This window comes from Juglans regia, chromosome 15 (genome assembly GCF_001411555.2).
Source record: "Juglans regia cultivar Chandler chromosome 15, Walnut 2.0, whole genome shotgun sequence".
Classification (NCBI taxonomy): Eukaryota; Viridiplantae; Streptophyta; class Magnoliopsida; order Fagales; family Juglandaceae; genus Juglans; species Juglans regia.
Window position 1 is genome coordinate 204,392 of NC_049915.1, and position 23,325 is coordinate 227,716.

General features: G+C 35.7%; 4 protein-coding genes across 7 annotated transcripts; 3 read left to right on the plus strand and 1 right to left on the minus strand.

Annotated features, from left to right (window-relative positions):
- Positions 1-19: 19 nt before the first annotated feature.
- Positions 20-751, plus strand: LOC109002773. Its single transcript, XM_018980662.2, has one exon. It carries the CDS (start codon positions 72-74, stop codon positions 621-623), a length of 552 nt encoding a protein of 183 aa, XP_018836207.1. The 5' UTR covers positions 20-71; the 3' UTR covers positions 624-751.
- Positions 752-10,326: 9,575 nt separating this feature from the next.
- On the plus strand, positions 10,327-15,150 carry LOC109002755 (transcription factor SRM1-like). Its single transcript, XM_035686086.1, has 2 exons — positions 10,327-11,319; positions 14,378-15,150. The coding sequence occupies exons 1-2, from the start codon at positions 10,934-10,936 to the stop codon at positions 14,883-14,885; spliced, it is 894 nt and encodes a 297-aa protein (XP_035541979.1). The 5' UTR covers positions 10,327-10,933; the 3' UTR covers positions 14,886-15,150.
- A 353-nt stretch (positions 15,151-15,503) lies between these two features.
- On the plus strand, positions 15,504-17,645 carry LOC109002763 (GEM-like protein 4). Of its 4 annotated transcripts, XM_035686099.1 has the most exons (6): positions 15,553-15,718; positions 15,944-15,961; positions 16,292-16,486; positions 16,596-16,676; positions 16,908-17,182; positions 17,306-17,596. In XM_035686099.1, the coding sequence occupies exons 3-6, from the start codon at positions 16,414-16,416 to the stop codon at positions 17,486-17,488; spliced, it is 612 nt and encodes a 203-aa protein (XP_035541992.1). In that variant the 5' UTR covers positions 15,553-15,718; positions 15,944-15,961; positions 16,292-16,413; the 3' UTR covers positions 17,489-17,596. The 4 variants fall into 4 exon arrangements, with proteins under 4 accessions (XP_018836199.1, XP_035541992.1, XP_035541993.1 ...); XM_018980654.2 differs by lacking the exon at positions 15,944-15,961 and having other exon boundaries at positions 15,504-15,718; positions 17,306-17,645; XM_035686100.1 differs by lacking the exon at positions 15,944-15,961 and having other exon boundaries at positions 16,375-16,486; positions 17,306-17,622.
- Positions 17,646-18,998: 1,353 nt separating this feature from the next.
- Positions 18,999-22,348, minus strand: LOC109002592 (piriformospora indica-insensitive protein 2-like). The gene is made up of 2 exons (XM_018980403.2): positions 21,372-22,348; positions 18,999-20,405 (listed from the first exon to the last, which is right to left on the minus strand). Exons 1-2 carry the CDS (start codon positions 21,579-21,581, stop codon positions 19,320-19,322), a joined length of 1,296 nt encoding a protein of 431 aa, XP_018835948.2. The 5' UTR covers positions 21,582-22,348; the 3' UTR covers positions 18,999-19,319.
- Positions 22,349-23,325: the final 977 nt, after the last annotated feature.

A 23,325-nucleotide genomic window follows, 5' to 3' on the forward strand; every position in this document is an offset into this window, starting at 1 on the left:
TCTAAATTAAAAACTAGAAAAACAATGCAAATTTAGTTCAGTCTGTTCTATTTTGCAGGAGAGAGAGAGAGATGGAGCCCAACAGAAGGAAGAAGATGGAGAAGAGTAAGAGGACAGCAATTAATAACGAAGAGGAGAAGAAGGTTGAAGAGCTACTTCAAGCAGCGCAGGACGAGTTGCTTCTTAAGCTCTCTCTTGACTCCCACATGTCCCGCGGTCCTCCCGACTACCTCCACACCGATCTCGACCGTCGTTTCCAATCCCTCAAATCCCGACCATCCCTCCCTATATCTCCGTCTCAATCCCAGAAATTGACTCCATCATCAGTTGCTTCTGCTGGTGCGGAGGACGAGGAATTGAAGGCCGATCTGGGTGACGAGCTCTCCGCTAGATTCGCTGCTCTCAAGGGTTCTTTGTTTTCGTCATCGTCTTCTTCATCTTCTACTAACGTTATTTCTGTGGGTCCCATATCATCATCTGATGACGATGAAGAGGATGAAGTCGAGAAGTTGATTCGGTGGGCCAAGGATGCAGCTCGTCTCGACCCCTCTCCTCCGTCCGATGAAGACGACGACGAGGAAGAGGATAACCATCAGCATGAAAAGGTACATCAACGGAAATAGCGGGATCCTAAAGGCAATATATTTTCCATTTTTTTTTGTTGTTGTTGTTGTAGTCATTGGAAATATTAATCATATTTGAAATAAATAATGGATTCATGATGGCGTTCGTGAAAAGTTTGATGTTTGACGTGATGATACTATTTGCCAAATCTTCAATGCCAATCAAAGGTGAATTTGGGCTTCACACTTCAGACGCAACAATTCAACATTCATCAAGAAACCAGTAGGAAGAACTAGTAAACTCGTTTGTTCTGTTCCAGTAGAGGAAGCCATTGAAAATACAGAGGTGCTCTTACTACCACTTCCAACAATTAACGAAATAAAATGTTACATATCCGTATCGTACACATCTTTAACAACTACATAAATAGAGTGCAATGATGCCCTGGAAAACCATGTACATGAAGAACACAAAAAAGGAATATTTAACAATTAACGAAAGAAAATGCACTTCTGGAGCGAATGCATTTTCTTGTTTTAAACAAAAGAAGAAATCTCGGGGAAGATTTTAGGATGAAAATTTAAAAACAAATCACCAAACCATAACAATAATACAGGACATAACTTATAACAACTAAAATTACATATATTTTTTAACGGGAAAAAATGCAACTAATAATGTTCCCAAATCAGAGCTTCTCTCTTTGCTAGGAAATTGGCTTGTGAGTTTGTGAACACACTGGATTGGGAGAACGGCTATCTCCTTAACCATACCAATGTACCTCCAAGAACCCATGAGATCACGAGATACCCAATGCACTGCACAAAATGCAAACTTCTATCAACTCCTCCAGCATACTGAGTTCTATCTACTTCTTTGCACACATGCAAATCCCACCAAAGCCTATAAGCTCAGGAAGATATGGCGATTAGGACCCAGACAACCTATGCGTTTGATACGTACTTCGGACCCAAATAATGTAAGAGAGAGAGAATTAGATGAGCCATGTGTGACCCATACTCACGCTTCTAGTAGCATTCTTTCCTACCGTGCCAAGGGAAGAGCACATATATTTAACTTATATATTGACATAGTGCCATACAAGTTCAAAACATATATTGCAGAATCATGGACAAGATGATGACAGAAATGCTAGTGTAACTCTGAACTCAAAGCAAAATTACTTGATCATTATTAGCTGAATGAATAAGGATATTATTGAGGCCCCTACCATTCTCTCTTCCCATATAATCCGTGCTAGAAGCAGTAGTAACAGTTGGATAGAATGATTATATTAAGACCAGTCTAGGGCGCCACATCCTGTCAACTTGATCCATTGAGATGGCTAAAACTCAGAATTTTATATCATCTAGAGGCCTCAACAAAAACGTTCTACCACCATATCTTGTGTTTGATGATAGTGGCTGATTGGTTATATCAGTTGTAGATGGACAAGAGATGAATAGCATTACAGTTCCATGAAATAACGGACCGACACCTCATCTGTGGTGTCAAATCTGTGATAAAATCTCAGGACAGAGAATCAATACTAAAGTTGTTACCTTTGTGAATCCATGCAGTAGAAGTTGTTTTGCTTTATGCTTCTATACGGAAACACAGAATAAAAACTAACTCTTGCATGGTTAATCAGTCCTCTTATCAATCTCGTTTAGATGGATGTACGACTTGAAGCATGATGACAGTCAGAAAAGAAGGTAAGAAATCTATTTCAATAACAAGTTCTTCTGGTCATCTAAAAACAGGGATCTTTGAAAATGCTTTTTGAACAATAAGCTTCTCTTAAGTAGGAAATTAACACCCACTGTCTGATATGAGAGAACCAAATAAAGACATCTGAAGATGCAAAATGAGTCTCCAGATTGTTTAAAACACATTTAATCATTTATCACTTGACAGGTCCCTCACCATAAAAAAGGTTGAGGTAAATATGCAAACACTCTGCTGTACAGTAGAGATACAATCTTCCGACCAGGCTAAAAACTATATTTAGTGCTTATACAGATCATGTCTTCGTGTCAAACTAACACAGGAAGTTAAAGGGGATAAATTTGTCATCAATTATATTAGTAACTCATATTAGTCAAACAAATACCTCTGACATGATGTAATCTGCCTGTTGTTTCGCATAGTAATGCTCTGATGGGTGAAGTTTTCCAATAATAGGTAGTAGTTCAACATCCGACAAGTGAATGAAAAGTCCAAACACAAGTAATTATTAGTACCATTCAAAGCTTAATATTCACATTAGAAACATGTCTTTGATGAGTACCCATTGCTATCTTTGTCAAACTGTGTAAACAATGTACTAGCTAGGCCCTCCCTTGGGTCACCAAATTGATGTGAAGAATTATGACCTTCTTCATCATAGTTTCTGATCATTTCAAAGAGTCCGTGACAAAATTATATAAAGTTAACCTTCCCATCTTTGTTTGTATCACTTTCCCCAAGGATGCAAAAAGGCAAAATAAATAAGTAGCCAAGCATAATGCCAAATTCAATAGCCTTTTTTATCAAGTAAAGAAACAAATTAGCAAGGTACCAGGTTAGGGGCAGAACCTAATAGCTTTACAACAACATCAAAGCACTTTACAGATAAATAAAATAAACGTGGAGCAATATACTGAGCTACCAGATAAAGCCATTAGACCAAGGCAAACGATCACTTGTGCAACAAGCAGTCAAACATCCCCGAATTGAGTTATATGACTTGATTATTATTAGTTGCCACTAAATTCAGGTACATGTAGCCAGAAACTAAAAGGTTAAGCCCCCAACTATCAAAAAAATCCTGCCTTAGGTACCTAGATGTCCAAATAAGAATTAGGTCTCAAATGGATAGACAGATGAGGTGAGATGAGATGTGAATAGTAATAAAATAATATGTGAATAGTAGTAAAATAGTTTGAGTTAAGATGTTTAATGGAGTTTTGAGAAATAGAGAGAAAAAATTGAATGAAAATATTATAAAGTTAAAATATTTTTAAAATATAATTTTTAATATAAGTTTAAAAAAGTTGAATGATTTTTTGTGTTTTGTTTGGAATTTTGGAGAAGTTGTAATGATTAGGTAATAATTAGATGAAAAAGTAAAATATTTGAAATTGAAAAGTATTTGTGTTTTTGGTGTTTGGTTGTTGAGACGAGATGAGAGCATCTTGCAATCCAAACGGGACCTAATAGGTAACTAGACGCATATGGAATAGATTAAATTGAGAGCCTACAAAAGAGAAATTTTAATAAAGTTGAATTGTTTTTCATGTTTTGTTTGGAAGTTTGGAAAAATTATAATGAATTAGGTAATAATTAGATGAAAAAGTTGAAAATTTGAAATTAAAAAGTGTGTTTGTAGTGTTTGGATGTTGAGATGAGATGAGAGCATCTTACAATCTAAATGAGATCTAGTAGATAACTAGACCCATATGGAACAGATTAAATTGAGAGCCTATAGAAGAGAAATTTTCAACCAAGTCAATAAAAAATATTTAGATGAAGGTTAATGCAAGCGAGATTCAAGAGTCAAGTCCCTTTCGAGAGTCAGAAATATGTGTGTGATGCATTAAACCTGTCTTATACTGAGATTTGTGCAGGAACTCGAGAAAATCTAGAGTCAAAGAATTTAATGAGGAGAAACTAGATTACTACGAAAGTATTGACACCAATTAAATGAACTGATAATATAGTGTTTTTCACTGTAAGAAATTTCTCTCTTGAGAATGACCTCAATAAGTTGGTCAACAATTTTGTAAGTTGCTTGACACTAACCAACAATGACACAACTGCAAACCGGAATGAAAAAGTTTCAAATATTTTGATTCAATGCAATTATGGTCTGAAATGATACAACAATTTGGAACTGTTGAAAAAGGGAACTTGATAAAAACAATCTCACTTGCACAACCACTAAAGTGGCATTGGGTTCTTGGTATCAGCTTGGTGCAGAAAGCTAGAAAATCAAGAGACAAGTTAGGTAAAAAGCATTAAATTTAAATGGGAAAACATAAAGAAGCTTTTTTGCAATGAAAGAAACGTGCTAAACAGAAGAAGCTCACTCGTTGAACTCTGTTAGATTTAAAACACCATCTCCATCTGCATCAGATGCATTAAAATGTTCCTCTTTCCACCAACCCACATAACATAACCAAAAGAAAAATAGAGGATACAGTGAGTTTGTGCAGGAAGAGTCGAAGGAATGTGAGTGTGAGAATGAGAGAGGAAGGAAGCTTTGTGCTTTGTTCCTTGCGTTTCCTTTATTATTTGCCAATGACCCTTTTGATCAGGTTGACGACACCCTCTCTCTCTCTCTCTCTCTCTCTCTCTCTCTCAGCTTAGCTCATTGTAAGATCAAATGTCTCAAAAATATTTGAAATATAAACAACATTATATATGTTTATTTGTTCAAACTATTTGTTACATAATTGTAATGAACGTAAATAGAACCAATTTGGCTGATCGCATATTCGATTTAACAATCTTTATTTAACCCAGTCTACATTTTTCAGATTATTTAATGGTCAATTAACCATGTCCAATGATTTTTTGGGACTTTACCTAATTTTGCACTTCATAAGAGCCTAAAATTCTTCTTCTTTTTTCGTCTTCAAAGGATAAAATTTATTGGCGGTAAAAGCCACAAGTGAGTCCAAAGAACCCAAGGCCCATCATCATCCACAAGGTGGTTGAACATGACATGTAAGCTAGCAAGTTAGCAACGGTGTTGCCATCATCTTGCCATGGCGCGCGCGTTCAATGCCGATGGGGCCAAGTGCCCGCCACCTCACTTAGGGCAAGAGTCTGCCTCTCCACCTCACCAATGGGAGGGCCCATTTAACGAAAGTAAGGACAGGCCTGATTCAAGAATAATTTACATACAATCGTAAAAATTGTAATTATTTTAAAATTATTTTAAAAAAGAATAAGATTTACTTTTAAAAAATTAGTTTTTTTTTTTTCATGTAGGTCTCATATTTACTCATTTTTTTAAAAAATTACACGACTCTTATACACTTTATAACTGTAAATATAATTTTTTTTAAATAGAATGACTAAAATAGTGGTCATAGATTAGAGACCATAAGCCATGAAGGAAGAACCTTTTAAATGAAACACAAAAATAATCAAGAAAATGGAGGTAAACCATTGAAAAGAAAATTACCAAAACTTAATATTTAAATCATGAAAAATATACTCATCAGCCGATTTAAGAGTCCACACCACACACCCCATGTCAACAATTATGAATGGTCATTTTGGCCCTCAATTACAAATCCTCGAAGAGTTTCTTCTCCAGTGTTTGCTCCTCTTCCTTTTCTCAAACGAATGCTTAGAATGCAAATCTCACTATAGTGCGACAATGTAAAAAAAAAAGACGAGAATTTCCCGATTTTGTTTTCTTAAATATTTTTAATTTCCTTCCTGATTCTTAGCAACCATCAAAGACCCAAGACATCATAAATCATTCAATTGGTTACAAATAATAGGAAAAATCATCAAATGCAAAAACAATGCGAAGAAATTCTCCCGAAATCTCATTTTCTACAAAGCATATTCTCATGTACTCTCATCTCCAATCTTTGAAGTTTTTTAGATGGGCTTTCAAAATGGTTTTCTAATCAGACCAAGATGAGAAATCCGAAGAATGGAAAAACTATGTCTGTCAAGAGAGAAACCAGATTTAACGAAAGCATGAGGAAGAACCTATTTGGAAGAAACTAAAACTAGCTTCTCCAATAATGATGGTTATACGGTAAGAAACAATTCCTAAAACGTCAAAATCAGAATCTCCAGTTCAAATGAAAATAATAACTAAAAAGAAAAAAAAAAAAAAAAGTTCTTACACTGAAAGTATTTCTAGTAGGTCATAATCTCAAGCAACAATTAGTGGAGTTAGAACAATAAGGGGAGCGATTCTTCTATGTACAAGCAATCTCGTGCACCGATTGTGTATCGATTGCTGACGTGGCTTTTTATATTATATTTTAAAAAATAAAACAAAACAGGAAAGGCAGAGAAATAAAAGACATACACGAAATGCTGAGAGGCCAGAGGACATCGTCTGCGAAACGTTATCCCCTTCATCTTCATCAGATCCCTAAGCAATCTCCCATTCGCTAAATAACGGACCTATATTCTCCAATCCGCAGCCAGGTCTCATTTGGTGACCAACAAAGTCATTATTATATTGCTAGTATTAAAACAAACATGGATATCTACTATCTAGCATAATCCAGAGGATACAACTCTTTCAGCAAAACCTAATCCCACATGCAGATATGATGATGTTTGATTGTCATCAAGTAACAGCCCCATTCACATAAAACTACATAGGAAAAAAAAGGGTGAGAGTTTCAATCATGTTTAATCCAGAAAACTTTGCTTAACCTGTATTCCTCATTTCGGCTGTAATTCCATTTATGTGATAAGCAATGCATCTATGAGTTTGTGGTTATCATCGTCAGATCTCAACCTTTTTAGTATCTCCACTTGCAATATGTTCATAGGATTGAGATAGGGAAGTCTGCTCTCTATCAGCCTCCTCAAGCTCCGATTATTCTTAGAAAGTTTTTCGTGCCCACTAACCACTAGAACGTTATTCTCTGCTTTCAAGAGCTCCCCCCTTAATTTGGAACCAAGTTCTTAAACTGAGAGAACGAGATGTCTTCATCAGATTTGCATAGAATGGAGCGAGGGAGAGAGAGAGAGAGAGAGAGAGAGAGACAACAAACCCACTGTTTCATTAAAACCCTTATTTCCACTATCGTCTTCATTTAAATTGCCTATCTTCCTGCGTGCAAGAAACCCGCTTTTCATTTAATTGAGACGAACCGTTTTAATAATCCAGGTGGAGGTTGGTGCGCGATCGGTCTCCCAAATCCGCTTGCATTCAAACTTTAACCCCTTGAAGTCGTGAAGAGTCTTGCTTTTGTCTGGTTTATTGTCAAGTCTTCAAATTCGGGTTGCCACCAAACAAACGTATGTGGTGTGTGTTTTAGAAAAAAAAAGAGGAAAATATGGGTTACTACTTTCCTATTATTCATTTACTATTTTTTTTATTTGTTTTTTTAATTTTTAATTTTATTTAATAATTAAGAAAGTAACTATTAGTACTATTAGTAAAATTATATATATTTTTAATTTTTTTAATAATTAAAGATGTTAAAAAAATAATAAATAATAAATACACTATAAATAATAAATAAATAATAAATAGATAGTAACTCTATCATTACTCAAAAAATAAAAGAAGTAACATAATACGAATAATAAATCATTTCAACTGGATTTGGGTCATACAAATGGATATCGTGGTGGGCCCAGAGTTATATTGCAGGGCGGGGTGACCTTTCGGTTTTAAACCCCCACGGGCCCGAGTGGTCACGTGCTATTGTCTACTGTTTTGCTCGTGAAGTTTGATGAGGTGGCATAATAATGGCAACTTCTAGCATTATATTATTTTTAAAATTTAATTAAAATTACATATTTTTCATAAATTTAAAATTATTCAAGTGATAATCTCATATTAAATTAATTAAAATAATAATATAATATTAATTTTTTAATAGTATCATTTTAAATTTTTTTGTTACACTAATTAAATATTAATTAATTATTTTATTTTCATTTAAATTATTATTTCCTAACTAATTTTTTTCTACAACCTAATTATTTAACAAGTACATTTTAAAATAAAATTTGGAAAATATTAAAGTAGTTGGGTATGATGTTTTAGAATAAAATATTACTTTTAAAGATAAAAAGAAACACTTAAAAATATTATAGCTTATAGTTGAAGTCATTAATATTTGACTACTCCATGGATGATAATCTCTATTTTTTCAAATTTTAAATATCAAAATTTTAAAGATGAATTGATATTTGGCTAAATAAAAAAGAAGGAAGCCATAAATCAATCAATCAATTAGATATGGATAAAATTTTATAACAGAAAAATATTAAATCTATTTGAATGTTAAAAATATTTTATCTTATCTTATCTTATCATTATAATTTTTTAAAATTTTTATATAAAATATAATAAATAATTTATTTTTTTAAATTATAAAATAATAATAATATTAAAAAATAATATTTTATTTTTAAATTTTATTTAAAATTATTTTATTTTATTTTATCTCATCAAATCCTACCTCATTATTTAAACTGCACCGCTTTTTGACTCATTTTTCGTGCAATAGTATCGGAACTGACGAAACGACGCCAGCAGCAGCAGAAAGATTGAGCCTTTTGCATGATTTTCTCTCGGCCTGCTGTGGAAATGAAGAAAAAGGCAATGGCCCACAAACACCTACGATGCACTTTTTGTTTTTCTTCTCTCTTTTTGTTTTTTGAAATTGTTGTGTGTTTTGTTATCTGCAACTGTGCATAGTTTACTAGTTACCTCATTTACTGAAATCTAATTGCAATTGGTTTGTTTGTTTTGTTTGAACATAAAAGAAAAGAAAAGAAAAGAAATTTAGATTGATTTCTCTCTCCATCTCTCCCGATGAGTTATCTGTCAGGTCTTAATGGGTAATGCAGATTCCAGTGGCAGTGGGTTTTGCCACTTGGGGTTGAGGCCCTTTTCAATCCCAGCTGTCCAGTGTGTAGCGCAAAGTAGTCGGTTGAGATGGAACCAAATGTCCAGCGAGAGAGAGAGAGAGAACGGGACCAATTGACCCATCCTTTGCAGTTTTCACTTTTCACCTCCTCTGTGGATATTTCAGGATAATCCTTTGATGTCGCCCCTAATATCTTGCAGGCCCCTTGTAAATTTTCTACGCCAAATTTTAAACTCTTTTTCTCAACTTCCTTAATTTGTTGTCTTTAATGATTTTATTTTTCTGGGCTTATCTGGATTCGGGATGCTCCTAATGTGTTCTTAATAGGCTCCTGATTCTACTCGGGAATTTGTTCTTATTAATCTCCTTAACTAAATGATACTTCCAATTGCTCTCCCTCTTCATGGTTGAGGTTCGGCATCCAGTTGTGGAGTTTATTGCAAATGCCGAGTTTGGGGCCATACATCGGTTAGTTTATTGCAAATGCCATGGATATGAAGGTCGAGGACTGATCCAAATAAGAACAAACGTACAATAAAAAAATGGTTGGCAATAATGGGATATGTGAGTTTGGGGCCTTTTCATGGCTTGCCTCGGCCTCGTTTTCGGGACATACAGGTAGATGCCCATAAAAAAAGATAGCCTAAAAAAATCCTGGTTCTTTACGAAGAAGGGTAAAAAATCTCGGAATTTACCAATTTGTTGTAAGGTTATAAAACCTAATCATTTAGTGGGTTTTAGTTTTTACTGTATGGGTTTTCTTGAATGAAAATGTGAAAAAAAAAAAAAGACTTGGGAGTCAGTTGTGATGCCTTTTCCTAAATATAGTAATAGCTAGTATCCACAACTCAGTGTTGGGATTTTACCTAAAGTTTTTCAATTTGGCAATATAACACACTCCCTTTTCCTATATATTGGTCTTTTTTCTTTTTGTTTCTTTCGATAAATCTCATTTTTAATTCTTTTTTATGTTGGGAGCTAGATTGTATACATTGGTTTCTAGAATTCTCGTGCCATTTGGAGCTGAATAGGTAGAAATTATATTATTCTATCATTGCCAATTGAGGAGCATGTGTGGTGATTTTACTCTTCAAAGGGTTTAAAGGAGGATAAATTTTGTGGGCCTGAACTGTGAGAGCTGTTCTTGTCTTGGGGTTTTTTTTGTCTTGTTGGAATGGGAAAATAGCAATTTGAATGATCTTTCTCGTCAATTATAGACTTCTATGTTTCTCTTTTTTGTTTGGCTTCTGCGTTGTCTCTTTCAGATTTCACCATCCAAAGCCCTAGTTACCATTCCATGGAATTCACCGCTGCGTTCATTTCTATCTTGTTTAAGAATGCCCTTTAGTGTATCTTTGATGTAATGATTTTCAGATATTTTCATGGTCTAACGGAACTGTTGCCTTTTCGTTCATCAATAGGTCGACAATTCACAAGAGTACAAAGTTTGAATTGCGGAGCAAATCACCGTTAAATTCTTCACATACTTCACTAAATTTCTGATTTTTATTGGCGGTGATCTCTCGTTCGTTTTCATGGGCGTTTTCTCGGTCTGTTTGTTTCTCTCCTTGCTTACCTCTATTGTCTGACATATCCGCTTCCCATAATTTAGGCTACCATCAGACTACTTACTGGAATCCCACCGTAAAGAAATTCCGATCCAACTTTCAAGAGCAAGTCCTGAAAGTTTATGACTTTGTTGATGGGTTTAGCCTAGATTATAGAGCAGTTGGTAGGTTTCTTCTCTTCTTCCTGTGGGTAGTATTCTTGGTGGTGGGCTCAGAATAAGCTAGATGACTGTGGACGAAGCGGGTATTAGCTCCTTGTGGAGCAGACATCAAGATAAGGCATTTGAGATTGCCCTGGCAACTCATCCTGAAGATGCTCCAGATCGATGGGAAAAAATTGCAGCTGATGTTCCGGGGAAAACCGTAGAAGAGATTAAACATCATTATGAGCTGTTGGTTGATGATATTAACCTGATTGAATCTGGCCGTGTGCCACTGCCTTCCTATAATTCTTCTTTGGAGGGTTCAACGAGCCATACCTGTGATGAAGGAACTGGTAAGAAGGGTGGCCATTTGGGTCATCATAACAATGAGTCTAATCATGGAAATAAGGCTTCCAGGTCTGATCAGGAACGCCGTAAGGGGATTGCTTGGACAGAGGATGAGCACAGGTCAGAATAATTGTTTATGATTTTATTTACTCTCTGGCAGTGCATAAATTCGTAGGTGGCATTTTCAAAAGTATCTATTATGGTTGGCACAGGCAGAACTACTTACACAAATTATGGTTAAGATTGGTTATGTTGCGTTACTTTAGTGATTATTGTGTGTATATAGTTTGTGTGCTTTCGAGATCAGTTGTATGAGTATCTTCCTGTCTTTGATGATTGTTGACAGTTTCTTGATGTGCCACCTAGTCTGGACCAAAGTTAGATGGTTTAACCTAGAAAATTGTTTTAAGGTACAAATCATTCTGTTATATGAGTTTATTGGTTTTAAAACTTTTGTAACGACACAAAAGGTTATTGCTTTTACTTTCATTTTTGGTATCAAACATGTGTGTCCTGTAAAATTTAAATTTTCTTGGAAAGCAAGTCTATTCCTCTTTTGGAAAGCAAAATTTAATGTCTTTTGGAGATTGAGAAATAGAAGATTGTGAGAAGTTGGTGGTAGACCTCGAGCCATTGTTTTAACACCATCATTGGATAGTGGCCCATAATGGTGCTGCTTTTTCTATCTCTACTTTTGAGAATTTTCTAGACCCATTTTTCTTTTCTAATCGTTAGGTGTTTCTCTTGTATATGTCCTGTGTATTGGGGTATCACCCTTTTTTTTATCAAATAAAACTGTCATATAAAAAAAGGAAACGCCAAGGGGTTTGAGAAGAGATAAGCACCTAATGAAGAGTCAGTTTTTGGTGCTTGTGACCTTAATGAATTAGGCATACAAGAACCTGCACAGAAGCAGCCCTGTGTTCAACCTTTGAATGTGTTCAATTTTTTTTTTTTTTTTCATTCTACAAAAGAGAAAGATACCCCGTAATTTTATTAATAAACCCTCACTTATGTCGAAGGATACCATGGTGACAGATTGAAGCACCTTGCGGTTACAAAAATCCAAAAACCAAGGTGTAAAAGACCTATACCATTATCAAAGACTATACATACATCGTATATTGTAAAACTAAGTCATGTATATGTGAAAACTTGAAGTCCTAGTTTATCTAGTCTTAGTAAGCCTCTAATCAAACTGAAACTTGATATTAATACTAAACCTTGCTAATTTTTATTTACAAATACTTGCATTTGCATAGTTAAGATCGACCACTTCTGAAGCAGCCTTATGAAATGAAAGTGATTTCCCTGTTGGTTTGCTCTGAATAGACATACAACATTTCCATACTTCTTTAGACTCCATATCTTATTTTGCACTTTTCTGTTTACAAACCTGAAACCCTGTATTGTACTGGATTTGCCTAATCAAATCCCATTGGTAATATTATTTTATGCTTTTTGTAATAACAGTTTATGTGCTTTGTCATCATATTCCATTTCTGTACCTAACAAAATTCAGGGAAGGGTAGAGGTTAGGATTGACCTCATGTCTTGGCATCATTCTCTAGTGCTCTGCATTTGGAGAGTCAGTTTCGTTTGGGATCCATGATTTGTTGCTTTAAGGTTTTTGATAAAAGACAATAGATTAGAGATGGTATCTGATACGATGTGGAAAAGATGCTTGAATGAGGATGTACAACATTGAGATAATTTCTGGTACTAAAGCCATGCTATTTGATTACAAAGCTCTGATTGCTAATATGCTATGTGATATGGATAATCTTGGGAGTCATCATTTGCTTTGGCATACTTTCATCATGAACAAATATAACAGGCATCCGACTACAGAATTTAGTGCAAGTTATTTGTTCCTTTAATTTGCAAATGGATTGGATGTTGTCTTTAGGATTTAAAAACGTTTTGCCACTTTTTTTTGGTGTTGGGAAAGAGCGATGGGGTGAGGTATCCCTTTTCACCCTCTCACTTTGCCCTTTTTCCTTTGTTTCGCTCCAAAAATGTTTGCATTATTATCTATTTGGATTTTATTTATGTGAAGTGTTTATAAAGTCAATTTATAAATTTCTTTTTATCGCCGATTGAAAACTTAATACTTGTGCATTTCACTGAGTTTGCTTGTCCATGAAGGTTGTCAATTATGGAGGATATTAAATAGTATTCAGAGTGGTATTCATGAGAAAATTTCTTAGACTAGATCATTTTAGATCTTGTTGGGCGATTTAGTAGAGCCAGAATTTGGCCATCTTGGATATATCAGTTGCTATGGTAATTGATTCAAAAAGTATCTGCCTGGACCAATAGCTAATATCAATTGGGGACTGCTACTAAGACCGATAATTTCACCGATGAAATTGACCACTTTTTTTTTTTCCTTTTCTTTTAGTCATTTTTTACATGAGTAATTCTACATACAACCGTGAAGTGCGTAAACGCTGTGTAATCACTTTGGAAAAGAGTGGGGTCCACTATTAAAAAATTAATTTTTTTCATATGGATTCTTTATTTTATTCACTTTTTTCAAAGCGATTATACGGCGGTTGTACAATTCACGGTTACAAATATATTTTCTCTTTTTATATATCTTTAAATATTTTTAAAAAATATATATCAATTCACTAATAGTCACTTCCTTAATCATTAAGTAAAAAAATAAAAGATAAAAAAGAAGAAATTCAATCGGTCATTTTTATTGATTCAACTAGCGTTTTCCATATATATTTAGATCGGATGTTATCGTATTTTCTTTTTAGGCTGAGTCAGAATGTTGAAATTCGTCCTCTGTGAACTCTCTCTGCTGCGTATTTGTGCAAGTTTTGGGATTTTTTTGTTTTTGAAATTTTAATTGGTACATCCATTAGAGCCTATTCTTTAGCTGCAAAAGTGGGAGGTCTGCTGCCTATACGTGTAATTTCTGAGGGCACTGAAAGTGTTCCGTTGTACAAAATGCATTTGTGGCTGTTGCAAGAGAGGGGTTTCTGTCGTATGGTAAGGAGCTATGATTGTATGTTGATATATTAAAAAAGAAAGTAAAGAGGGATGAACGCTTGAAGATACTGAAGTAGCAAGTTTAGATGATGTCATTCAAATGCCATGATTTTTTAATTTTCTTTTGTTCGTTTGTTAGTAAGCTTTAATTTCTGTATCCTTTGTTCATCAGGTTATTTCTTCTTGGTTTGGAAAAATATGGGAAAGGGGACTGGCGAAGCATATCTCGAAACTTTGTGGTGACAAGAACACCTACGCAAGTGGCAAGCCATGCACAAAAGTACTTCATTCGTTTGAACTCGATGAACAAAGATAGGAGGCGATCAAGCATTCATGACATTACTAGTGTTGGCGATGGAGACATTTCAGCACCACAAGGACCAATCACTGGCCAAACCAATGGTGGTTCTGCAGGAGTTTCCTCTGGCAAATCAACCAAACCACAACTGCAGCCCCAAGCTGGGCCTGCAAGTGTTGGCATGTATGGTGCTCCGACTATAGGGCAACCTATAGGAGGATCCCTTGTCTCAGCAGTTGGTACCCCTGTGAATCTTCCTACTGGACCACATATGGCATACGGTGTCAGAGCCCCTGTACCTGGAGTCATTGTTCCTGGTGCACCAATGAACATGGGTCCAATGGGATATCCAATGCCGCCCACCTCTGCTGCTCATAGATAATGTGCAGTTTAAGCTTCAACACTTGCAAAAGACAGAAGAATATTATGACTTGTGCTCTTCTTTGGATCTCAGCCTGAATATTTTAATTAGCTTATTTAGCAGAAGGTTTAATGTTTTAACTGTCATTTGTCTATTTTTGCATCCGTTCTAAATAAGCCATATGGGTAGGATTTACCCTGAATCTGTATAGGCAACTGGTGGCAGTATCTATAAGTAGTGCAGCATTCTTGTTTGTTTCTTCTTATAAACATTTCATTTTGAGAACCCATTACTAATTAGTCTTTAGAGATAGTCGGTGCTTAATTTATATTGCACAAATTGTAAAGAGCAGCCCCTCCCCTCCCCTCCCCTCCCCAGCCACAATTTTGAAGTAGCATATCTAAAGCCAATGCGACACATTTATTCGAAATATCTATTTTCAGAGTTGTCTTCGAATATTGTTTCCTCTTTATGGCTCAAGCTTTAATGTGTTAAATATTGTTAACTTCACTATTTTTTTTTTTTTTTTCATCTTGTCCATTTTTGGTTAAAGGGAGGCTTAATTTGGACAAAGTACGAAAAATGGCTACCACACAATTAGAAATAGGAAAGCCAAAGAGAAAAAGAAGCAAGAAAGAAAGAATGCCCGTGAAAATAATAAGATCAAGAGGCAAAATGGGGTGACAGGAGAAAGGAGGAGGAGGAGGAGGTCAAGGTTCACAATTTATTGTTTTCCTCCTGATACTTTTCTTAGTTATGGTTCTCTGAAGTTGGATTCTTTTCAATTTTTGAAAAAACACTGAGAAAGTGAAATTTAATAAAGGAGAATCAAACCAATTCCAACACCATTAAAGGTAAAACTTCGATCCTTCAAATAGCAGTACCTTTGTTTCGATCGAATTTGCTAGTTTTTTTTTTTCCTTCTAATTTATTTTATTTTATTTTATGATCTGCGTAAATTATTCTGTGGTTCCACATATCATTGACTGCGACAAGATTTAACAGCTAAATATGATATTGAACGTAAGATTTGTGAGATATTCTCTGTGAATGAGCGTTATAATTATATAATTATACAGGCGATGGAGCTGGCGAAGGTTGGATGAATCCTGAACATGGACTTTTTCTTTTTTTTTTGCATTTATTGATATTATCTCAGGCTTCAAACATTAAAAAAAAAAAAAAAAAGTATCTCACTTTGTAGAATCCCTGCATTCTTTGTTAAGGTTTGGATGTGATACTAGAAAAGATGCACAAATTTTAATCGATGCACCATGTATTTAATACATGGCAAAAAAAAAAAATCTGCAAATTAAGCTTAATGGATCTCATCTACTTTTCTTTTTACTACTTTTCAAATTATTTAGTAATAAAGTTAAGATAATATGAAAAGATTACATAAAATCTTGTTGCTAAACCATATGCAGAAAGACAAGATAATTTGATCAACCTTATAAAGCATATCTTCATCTATAAGAATCTGACAGCTGAAAACATTCTACACTAAAAGAAAAGAAGCCCTTAGAGACAAAAGTTAATTAGAACCAATATGGGACGCATGAAGTCTAATGGCAAAGCACATCCAGCTGAGATACCAGCTAAAGGATACTCACCCCAACAAGGTACCAAATCTCTCTCTCTCTCTCTCCTGCACCTCCACATTCACGTGGATTTTAAACCCCTTGAAACGGAGCCATTCAAATAATGAGATCGATGCTGTTGATATTGCAGGTAAAATAGATTCAGTGCTTAAAAGGATGAACAAGCTTAAGAAAAAAACAAAGAACTTTGCTCATGGGGTCCTCGAGCATGGTAATTAAACTCAATATTCCTTCAGCAGCTAAGATCTGATTATAACCTTCATGCTGGTTTATGAATTTCATTTCATCCCCATGCAGTCATTTGTTTCTATTTAAGGAATGACTTTGAATACATACAACACATGGAAAGACAAAAGTGTTGCTTGAGCATGTTACTACATGTGCCACTTGTGTAAAAACAACATTGACTGATTTATTTAATTTGTATGTTGAGGGACTGCAGTAAGATTGGGGAACAAATTCACTGAAACTGTGAGATGGAAGTTGAGGTTGGGGGCTAAAATTCTTCAAGTAGGTGGATTTGAGAAAGTATTCAAGGAGTTATTTAGTGTTTCAGAAGGAGAGAAACTATTGAAGGCTTTCCAATGCTTTCTATCAACTACAGCAGGTCCAGTAGCTGGGCTCCTCTTTATCTCCACCAAAAAGGTTTCTTTTTGCAGTGAGAGATCTATCAAAGTCTCCTCTCCAAATGGAGAAATGGTTAGATTCCACTATAAGGTATTCATAAATATTCACACACACACACAGTCTCTCTCCCTCTCCATTAAAATGCTTATTAACAAGTTTTGCACTATTTACTCATTAACCCGAAGAAATCTGTTGCACTCATTTTTTTTTCAGGTATTAATCCCACTGAAGAAGATAATGAGAGTTGACCTGAGTGAGAATGTAAGGAAGCCAACGGCAAAGTACATAGAAGTAACAACTTGGGATAATTTTGACTTCTGGTTTATGGGTTTCTTAAACTATCAGAAATCTTATAAATATCTTGAGCTGGCAGTTTCTCATGCCGGGGAGAATTGAAAGGCATTAGTCATGTCTCTTCTAAGACGAATACTAATGACTGTTTTGTTTTTTCTATGAAGGTTTTGGAATAGGAATCATTGTCTCATTGATAAAGAATTAACATATCCAAACACACCATAATATATTTATGATGGTTTCCAACCTTTTTATTTAATGATTTTAGTTTGTCAACTTTACTTAGCATGTCCACATGGCAAAAATAATGACCAGTCCTGCTGAAATGCAAAGAAGAATCAATTTTCTACCGTCCAGAAAGAAGTCAGGGCTATTAATTAATTAATGGTTAATAGCCAAGAACAGTTCCACAAGCCAATCCAGATCACATGCAGGCAGCTGAGACTGGCTGACAAGAGCCTTTAATTTTGTCTACCACCCTTTCAGAACCAGCCAGCCCCGGCCACGACCATCCTCTTTAAACAGGCTACTACGCTTCCCTACAAGCCTAAGAGTAATCATACTGCGTACCGAGTACACAGGCCTACTGAGGATAATCCTCCACATTTCACTTTCAAGTTTCAACCTAGTAATTAAAGTCATAAAGGACTAACTGCCCCTCCTCGAAAAATCAACACATGATCAGAATTCCTACTTAAATGCCTTGTCCACAGAAAGCCAAGTGATCAACTTGGTATTTGAGAAATCGAGGGGTATCCGGTTCATTCAGTTTTGAACAAATTTTCTGAGGACAGGTAATTGAGTTAAGATGATAATATATTATTAAAATATTATTATTTATTATTATTATTATTTTAAAATTTTAAAAAATAAAATTATTTATTATATTTTGTGTTGAGATTTAAAAAAATTATAAAGATAAATTAGAATGAGTTGAAATAATTTTAAATTCCAAACAAAGCCTAATACTTCTTCTCCTTAAATCAATTTCTCTCTGTTTTTTTTTTTAACAAGTATCCTCGTAATTTCTCATTTATTAGTGAAATTAATTTAGTTTAATATAATAAGTGAGATTAACGACTTACTTCTATCCTAGTAACTAGTCTAATTTATTTATATACTAGATTATACTATAACACCTAATTCTATATTATTCTTTTAATGTCTAACTTATTTTATACTTGATTATGTATATTAGTGTCTAATTTAATATAAAAAAATATATAAAAAATATTTTTATATGAAAATATGAAAACTGGTATCGGATTGATTTCAGTTCGAACCAATACAAACGGTTCAAATTTTTTTTTTACAACCCTTAAAAGGGGAAAAAGGACTAGTTCTATCACTTGCTGTCCTTCTCAATTCTCATGTCTAAGTGGGAAGTTCTTATTACAAGATATATCGAGTCTAGTACCTAGAAAATCATGCTAAAGAAGTTTAGTTATGGTATTTAAAAGTCTTTAATATTTTTAAATAACAGATGACTAACAAGATACACCTAAAAAATATATACAGAATGTATATAAGTGGCATTATCCACGGAAAAACATGGTTTGGAAGAGAAGGCATGCCCGGCTTTAATTGTAATACAATATATATCATTCCCATGTTTAGAGCTAAGTCAAAGTGGACATTAACTATATATGGTTGGTTGGTACAACCGGGAAAAAAAAGGCTACAACTTCATGTTAGGGGACGAGCAAAGAGGAACCAATTAAGATCAGAATGCGGTTGGATATATGTGAAAGAAATATTTTGGACTAGAGACCTGATCTCCAATTAAGATTCCTATAGGAAACATCTTAAGGAAAGACCTATCAACATTTCCACCGGAGAAACTCACCAAAACCCATCACTAACATAGCTTGGAAATCCCCAAAGAAGCCACAAAATGGGAATTCTTATTCAAATTCCCATCAGCCAACTTAGACTACTTAGTTCTTGGATTGGATTCAAGTACTGTGACCTCTTTCTGGCACAGTTTTACCCCATATGGAACATGGCTAGGTGACTTCAACCCAACCGGGTAACAAAGATTTGGGTTGTTCCATGCCCCAAACCTCCTTCCCATTTTCCCAAGAAACCCTTCAGAGAAATTAATCTCTCCTGTCAGATTGTTCCCATTTAAGTAGAGTGCAGTAACGCAAGGTAGAGTAGACAGCTTTGCAGGGAGCTTGCCCATGAGGTGGTTGTCACTCAGACCCAGAAATCTCAATCTCTTTAATTTTGAAATGGATTCAGGTATCTCTCCTTTCAAGCCCGCGTTAGAAAGATCCAAAACGACCAAGTTGTGTAGTTTATGCCACTCTAGGTACGTAAAGACTCCACCAATGGGGTTGTTGGACAAGACCAACTCTTCCAAGGAACACATTTCTTCAAGCGATTTGCTCAAGCCACCTGAAAAGTTGTTGTTTCTAAGGTCCAAAAGGGTCAGATTCTTCAAGTTACTAATCTCACCTGGTAGCATACCTTCCAGCTGATTGTTGCTCAAGTCAAGCTTCAAAAGTGAGGTCAACCCTCCGAGACTCGATGGCAAAGGCCCAGACAGTGTATTCCTACTTAAATCAAATATGAGTAGCTGACTCAACCCACCAAAACTAAAAGGAATTGGACCATTAAACCTGTTCCCAGCAAGAACTAGACGCTTCAAGTTGATCAAGTTTCCAATATTTGTTGGTAATTTCCCAGCTAATCCACTTTCAATAAGTACCAATGATTGGAGCTTCAGGAGAAAGCCAAAGCTAGCAGGAAATTGCCCAATAAGACCAGGGTTGGATCGGAACTCTAATGATTCTAAGCTGCCGGCAAGTTTCTTCCAGTTATTGGATGGAATGGAGGGATGTCTGTGGGAAGAGACGAAGCAATTGAAGAAGGATAGAGTTTTAAGGTACTTGAGCTCAAATAGTTGTGGTCTGAATTCTAGTTTTGTGGCACAACCGAGAGAGTTGTCATGAACGGGTCCAATATTTAACGCAGTAACGTACCAAAGCCCCTCAAACAGATCACAAGAGACCCCCTGTAAAAGAAAATGAGAAAACTTATTAAACTTGAGAAGAAAGAGGCTATAATCCATCAGATAGTTGAGTTCATTACATGTGTAAAATATACTCGTGTAAATTGAACTTCAACACTTGCATATATAGCGTCTGAAATTAATGATTTTTTAGTGATGAAAATTGGGTAATGAGCTAGAATCACCATGTGCATGGTAATAATCTTCTGTAAGGAGCATTAAAGAGTACATGGAAAGTTTTCCGTGCAAAACAAGTGGTATCTGTAGACTTAAGATTTTGAGCGCAATTTCACAAACTGTTGCCTTCAGGATGTATGCAGAAAACTAGAAGGCCAGGTTCCATCTTCCGCTTCTGCAGAAAATATATCAGTTCTCAGGAACTTCGTGGGCTAAAGACAAATACTCCAGCCAACAATAGAGTAACCGGACAGCAAATGGTTCAAGTGTATTTGTGAAATAATTTTCATAATTCCATGCCTATTTGTGAATTACTTCTCATCCCACGGTGCAAGCAAGACACTGAACAAGGCGCTAGTTTGTTTACTTTTTTTTTTTTTTGGTAATGTTTGCCCTGTGACCAAAAGGGTTATGATGATGATAACAACAATGATGATGGTCATGATGAATCGATGATGATTATGATCTTTCTAGGTGTCTAACTGTTAATGGGTTTCTTCTATCAGAAGAGGTTAATATTCACATTCTATTTTGAAGTAAGAATGGTGAAACATCCCGCACTAGTCATACTTCCATGTCAAAGAAATTCATCTATTTCTGTGAAACAAAGCGGATGGTTTGAGTGTTCAAAGTACTTTTAGATGAAAATCCAATGGCTTCTAACCATGACCATGAGTGAAAAAAATGAAGTGGTCGTATTCTTTTACCCAAATTAAGCACAAGGAAAAAGGTAGTCCCATGGTGTTTTACAACTATACGCTCTACATTACGATAGGTGGGGGAAGGCAGTACCTGTATAGGAGTCCATCCACAGGGATCTGGATATAGAGCTGAGCCATTCCACCAATTGCCCACAAAGCCCTGTATAGCAAAGTACAGAGCTTCCTTCTCTGTTTTTTCCATTGGAGCTACATCCATGTCTTCCTCCCCACAGCACCAAACAGCTAAACAGAAGACGAAGACAGCAAAAGTGACATTACTGATAGTAGTAATGCTTTTCATAGATGTTCAGAATCTTCCACACCCAAAAGAAAATGGACCGGAACAACCTTGATGGGGAACAACACAAGGGAACACAAAATGAAGAAGCAAGGCTCGAATTTAAGCGAACATTATAGCATTCCTATAACATGGGCCTTTAACTTTTTATCCATAAAAACAAAACAGGGTATTTTTGGAGTCAGAGAGTTCGTGACACAGAATAAAATAAAATATTATTCGAAAAAATGTTGAATGATGGGGGAAAACGAAGGATACAAAGAAGCAAATAATGGAAAAAGCTTGCTTGCTTTAATGGAAAAAGCTAAGCAAGTACATCATACATAGCAGAGAAAACCCAATATCTAATCCCAGTTCTCGAAGCTCAATGTATTAATGGTACTGAAAAATAGTAATAATTTCGGAACAGTAGTAACTGAAGACTTTGAGGCGAAAGCAAAAGGCAGGGTTGCTCTGTATACGGCTCTGCTTTTGCACCCTTGTGACTGTCATCAGCATTGATTTATCTCATATAAATTGTTAATTTGTTTTTATCTAACAGGTTGCGACCCTAGAGAGTAGAGATATTATAGGTTGGGAGATATATGGTTGGAGACGTGGTAAAGTTTGTGGGAATGGTTAGGGTAAAGGTTTTTAGGGTTTAGAATGGGTCTGTGTGTGTCGGAGGGGTTGGGCCATTGCCGAATGCCGACCCAAAGGAGAGATGCATGTAGGCGCAACACGCATGCAATTCAAAGTTGGATTTAACTCGTTCTCCCTTGTTCACCCCAACTTTCTTTTTCTCCTTTGAAATAATATTGTTAACCTATTTTTCTCCTTCTCTTCAATGAAACAGAGAAGAAAAGACAAAATGAGCAGTGAGGCATCATAGATCCAGTTACTGTTTTTTTGGGTCTTTGGCAGGATCATCGACCACTCTCCACTCTCCAGGAAGCTCAAAGTCCCATGACTTTCCAGCTTGGAAAGTCCCCAAGGCAAATCAAGTTTGAAGCTTAATAAATAAGTGATACCTAGACTCCCAAGGACTCATTTTCTCCTTTTGGTTGGAGAAATGCATATACAACGTCTGAAAACCCCCCAAAGCCTGGAGGTTTTGGAATTGGTTTTGTGTGTGAATATGACCTGACGATTACATTTTACTCCGACCACGGTTTTGTTGCATGTTTCCAACTTTCCACTCCCTCTCAACAGAGAGAGCCAAGAAATTTTAGAGCTTTTTGGAGTGTGGACCAGACTGAAGGGCCATGGACAGTTAATAAGTATGCATAGCCCACACTATGCTTAAATCTTTAAGACAGTCCTATCATAGGCTGACAAGTCATTTTCCACCTTGCTTTTTCGAGGTACTCTCCTCTGAGAGAGAGAGAGAGAGAGAGAGAGAGAGAGAGAGAGAGGGGGGGGGTTAGATACTGTGTGCTCTCGTCATTTTTAGTTAGATTTTTGTTACAAACTTTTATGCCCTGTTTCTATTCCATTCTTGGATCCAAGTGCATGGGCTTAGCACCAACAACCAACTATCAAGCAAACAACCAACCCAGTTGTTGCCACACGAGCTTCGACAAATGGACGGATAAGGCATGAGTTGCACGTCTGGATTCATATTTTATGGTTGGTGATTTGCAATCTGTAATGGTCGTACAGGCTGCAGGCCTTAAATAACATGTCCCACTTCCACTTTCTATTTATATATTTATATAAATATATAAGAAAGAGACGAGAGTCACTATCCATCAGTGAACCCTCTCAA

Bases quoted from the DNA above. Each gene is read 5' to 3' on its own strand.
- LOC109002773 (XM_018980662.2), top strand. From the start codon at position 72: ATGGAGCCCAACAGAAGGAAGAAGATGGAGAAGAGTAAGAGGACAGCA.
- LOC109002755 (XM_035686086.1), top strand. From the start codon at position 10,934: ATGACTGTGGACGAAGCGGGTATTAGCTCCTTGTGGAGCAGACATCAA. The intron at 11,320-14,377 runs GTCAGAATAATT...TTTGTTCATCAG, and splicing joins TGGACAGAGGATGAGCACAG to GTTATTTCTTCTTGGTTTGG.
- LOC109002763 (XM_018980654.2), top strand. From the start codon at position 16,414: ATGGGACGCATGAAGTCTAATGGCAAAGCACATCCAGCTGAGATACCA. The intron at 16,487-16,595 runs GTACCAAATCTC...TTGATATTGCAG, and splicing joins AGGATACTCACCCCAACAAG to GTAAAATAGATTCAGTGCTT. The intron at 17,183-17,305 runs GTATTCATAAAT...TTTTTTTTTCAG, and splicing joins TGGTTAGATTCCACTATAAG to GTATTAATCCCACTGAAGAA.
- LOC109002592 (XM_018980403.2), bottom strand. From the start codon at position 21,581: ATGAAAAGCATTACTACTATCAGTAATGTCACTTTTGCTGTCTTCGTC. The intron at 20,406-21,371 runs GTACTGCCTTCC...TTTCTTTTACAG, and splicing joins GTGGATGGACTCCTATACAG to GGGGTCTCTTGTGATCTGTT.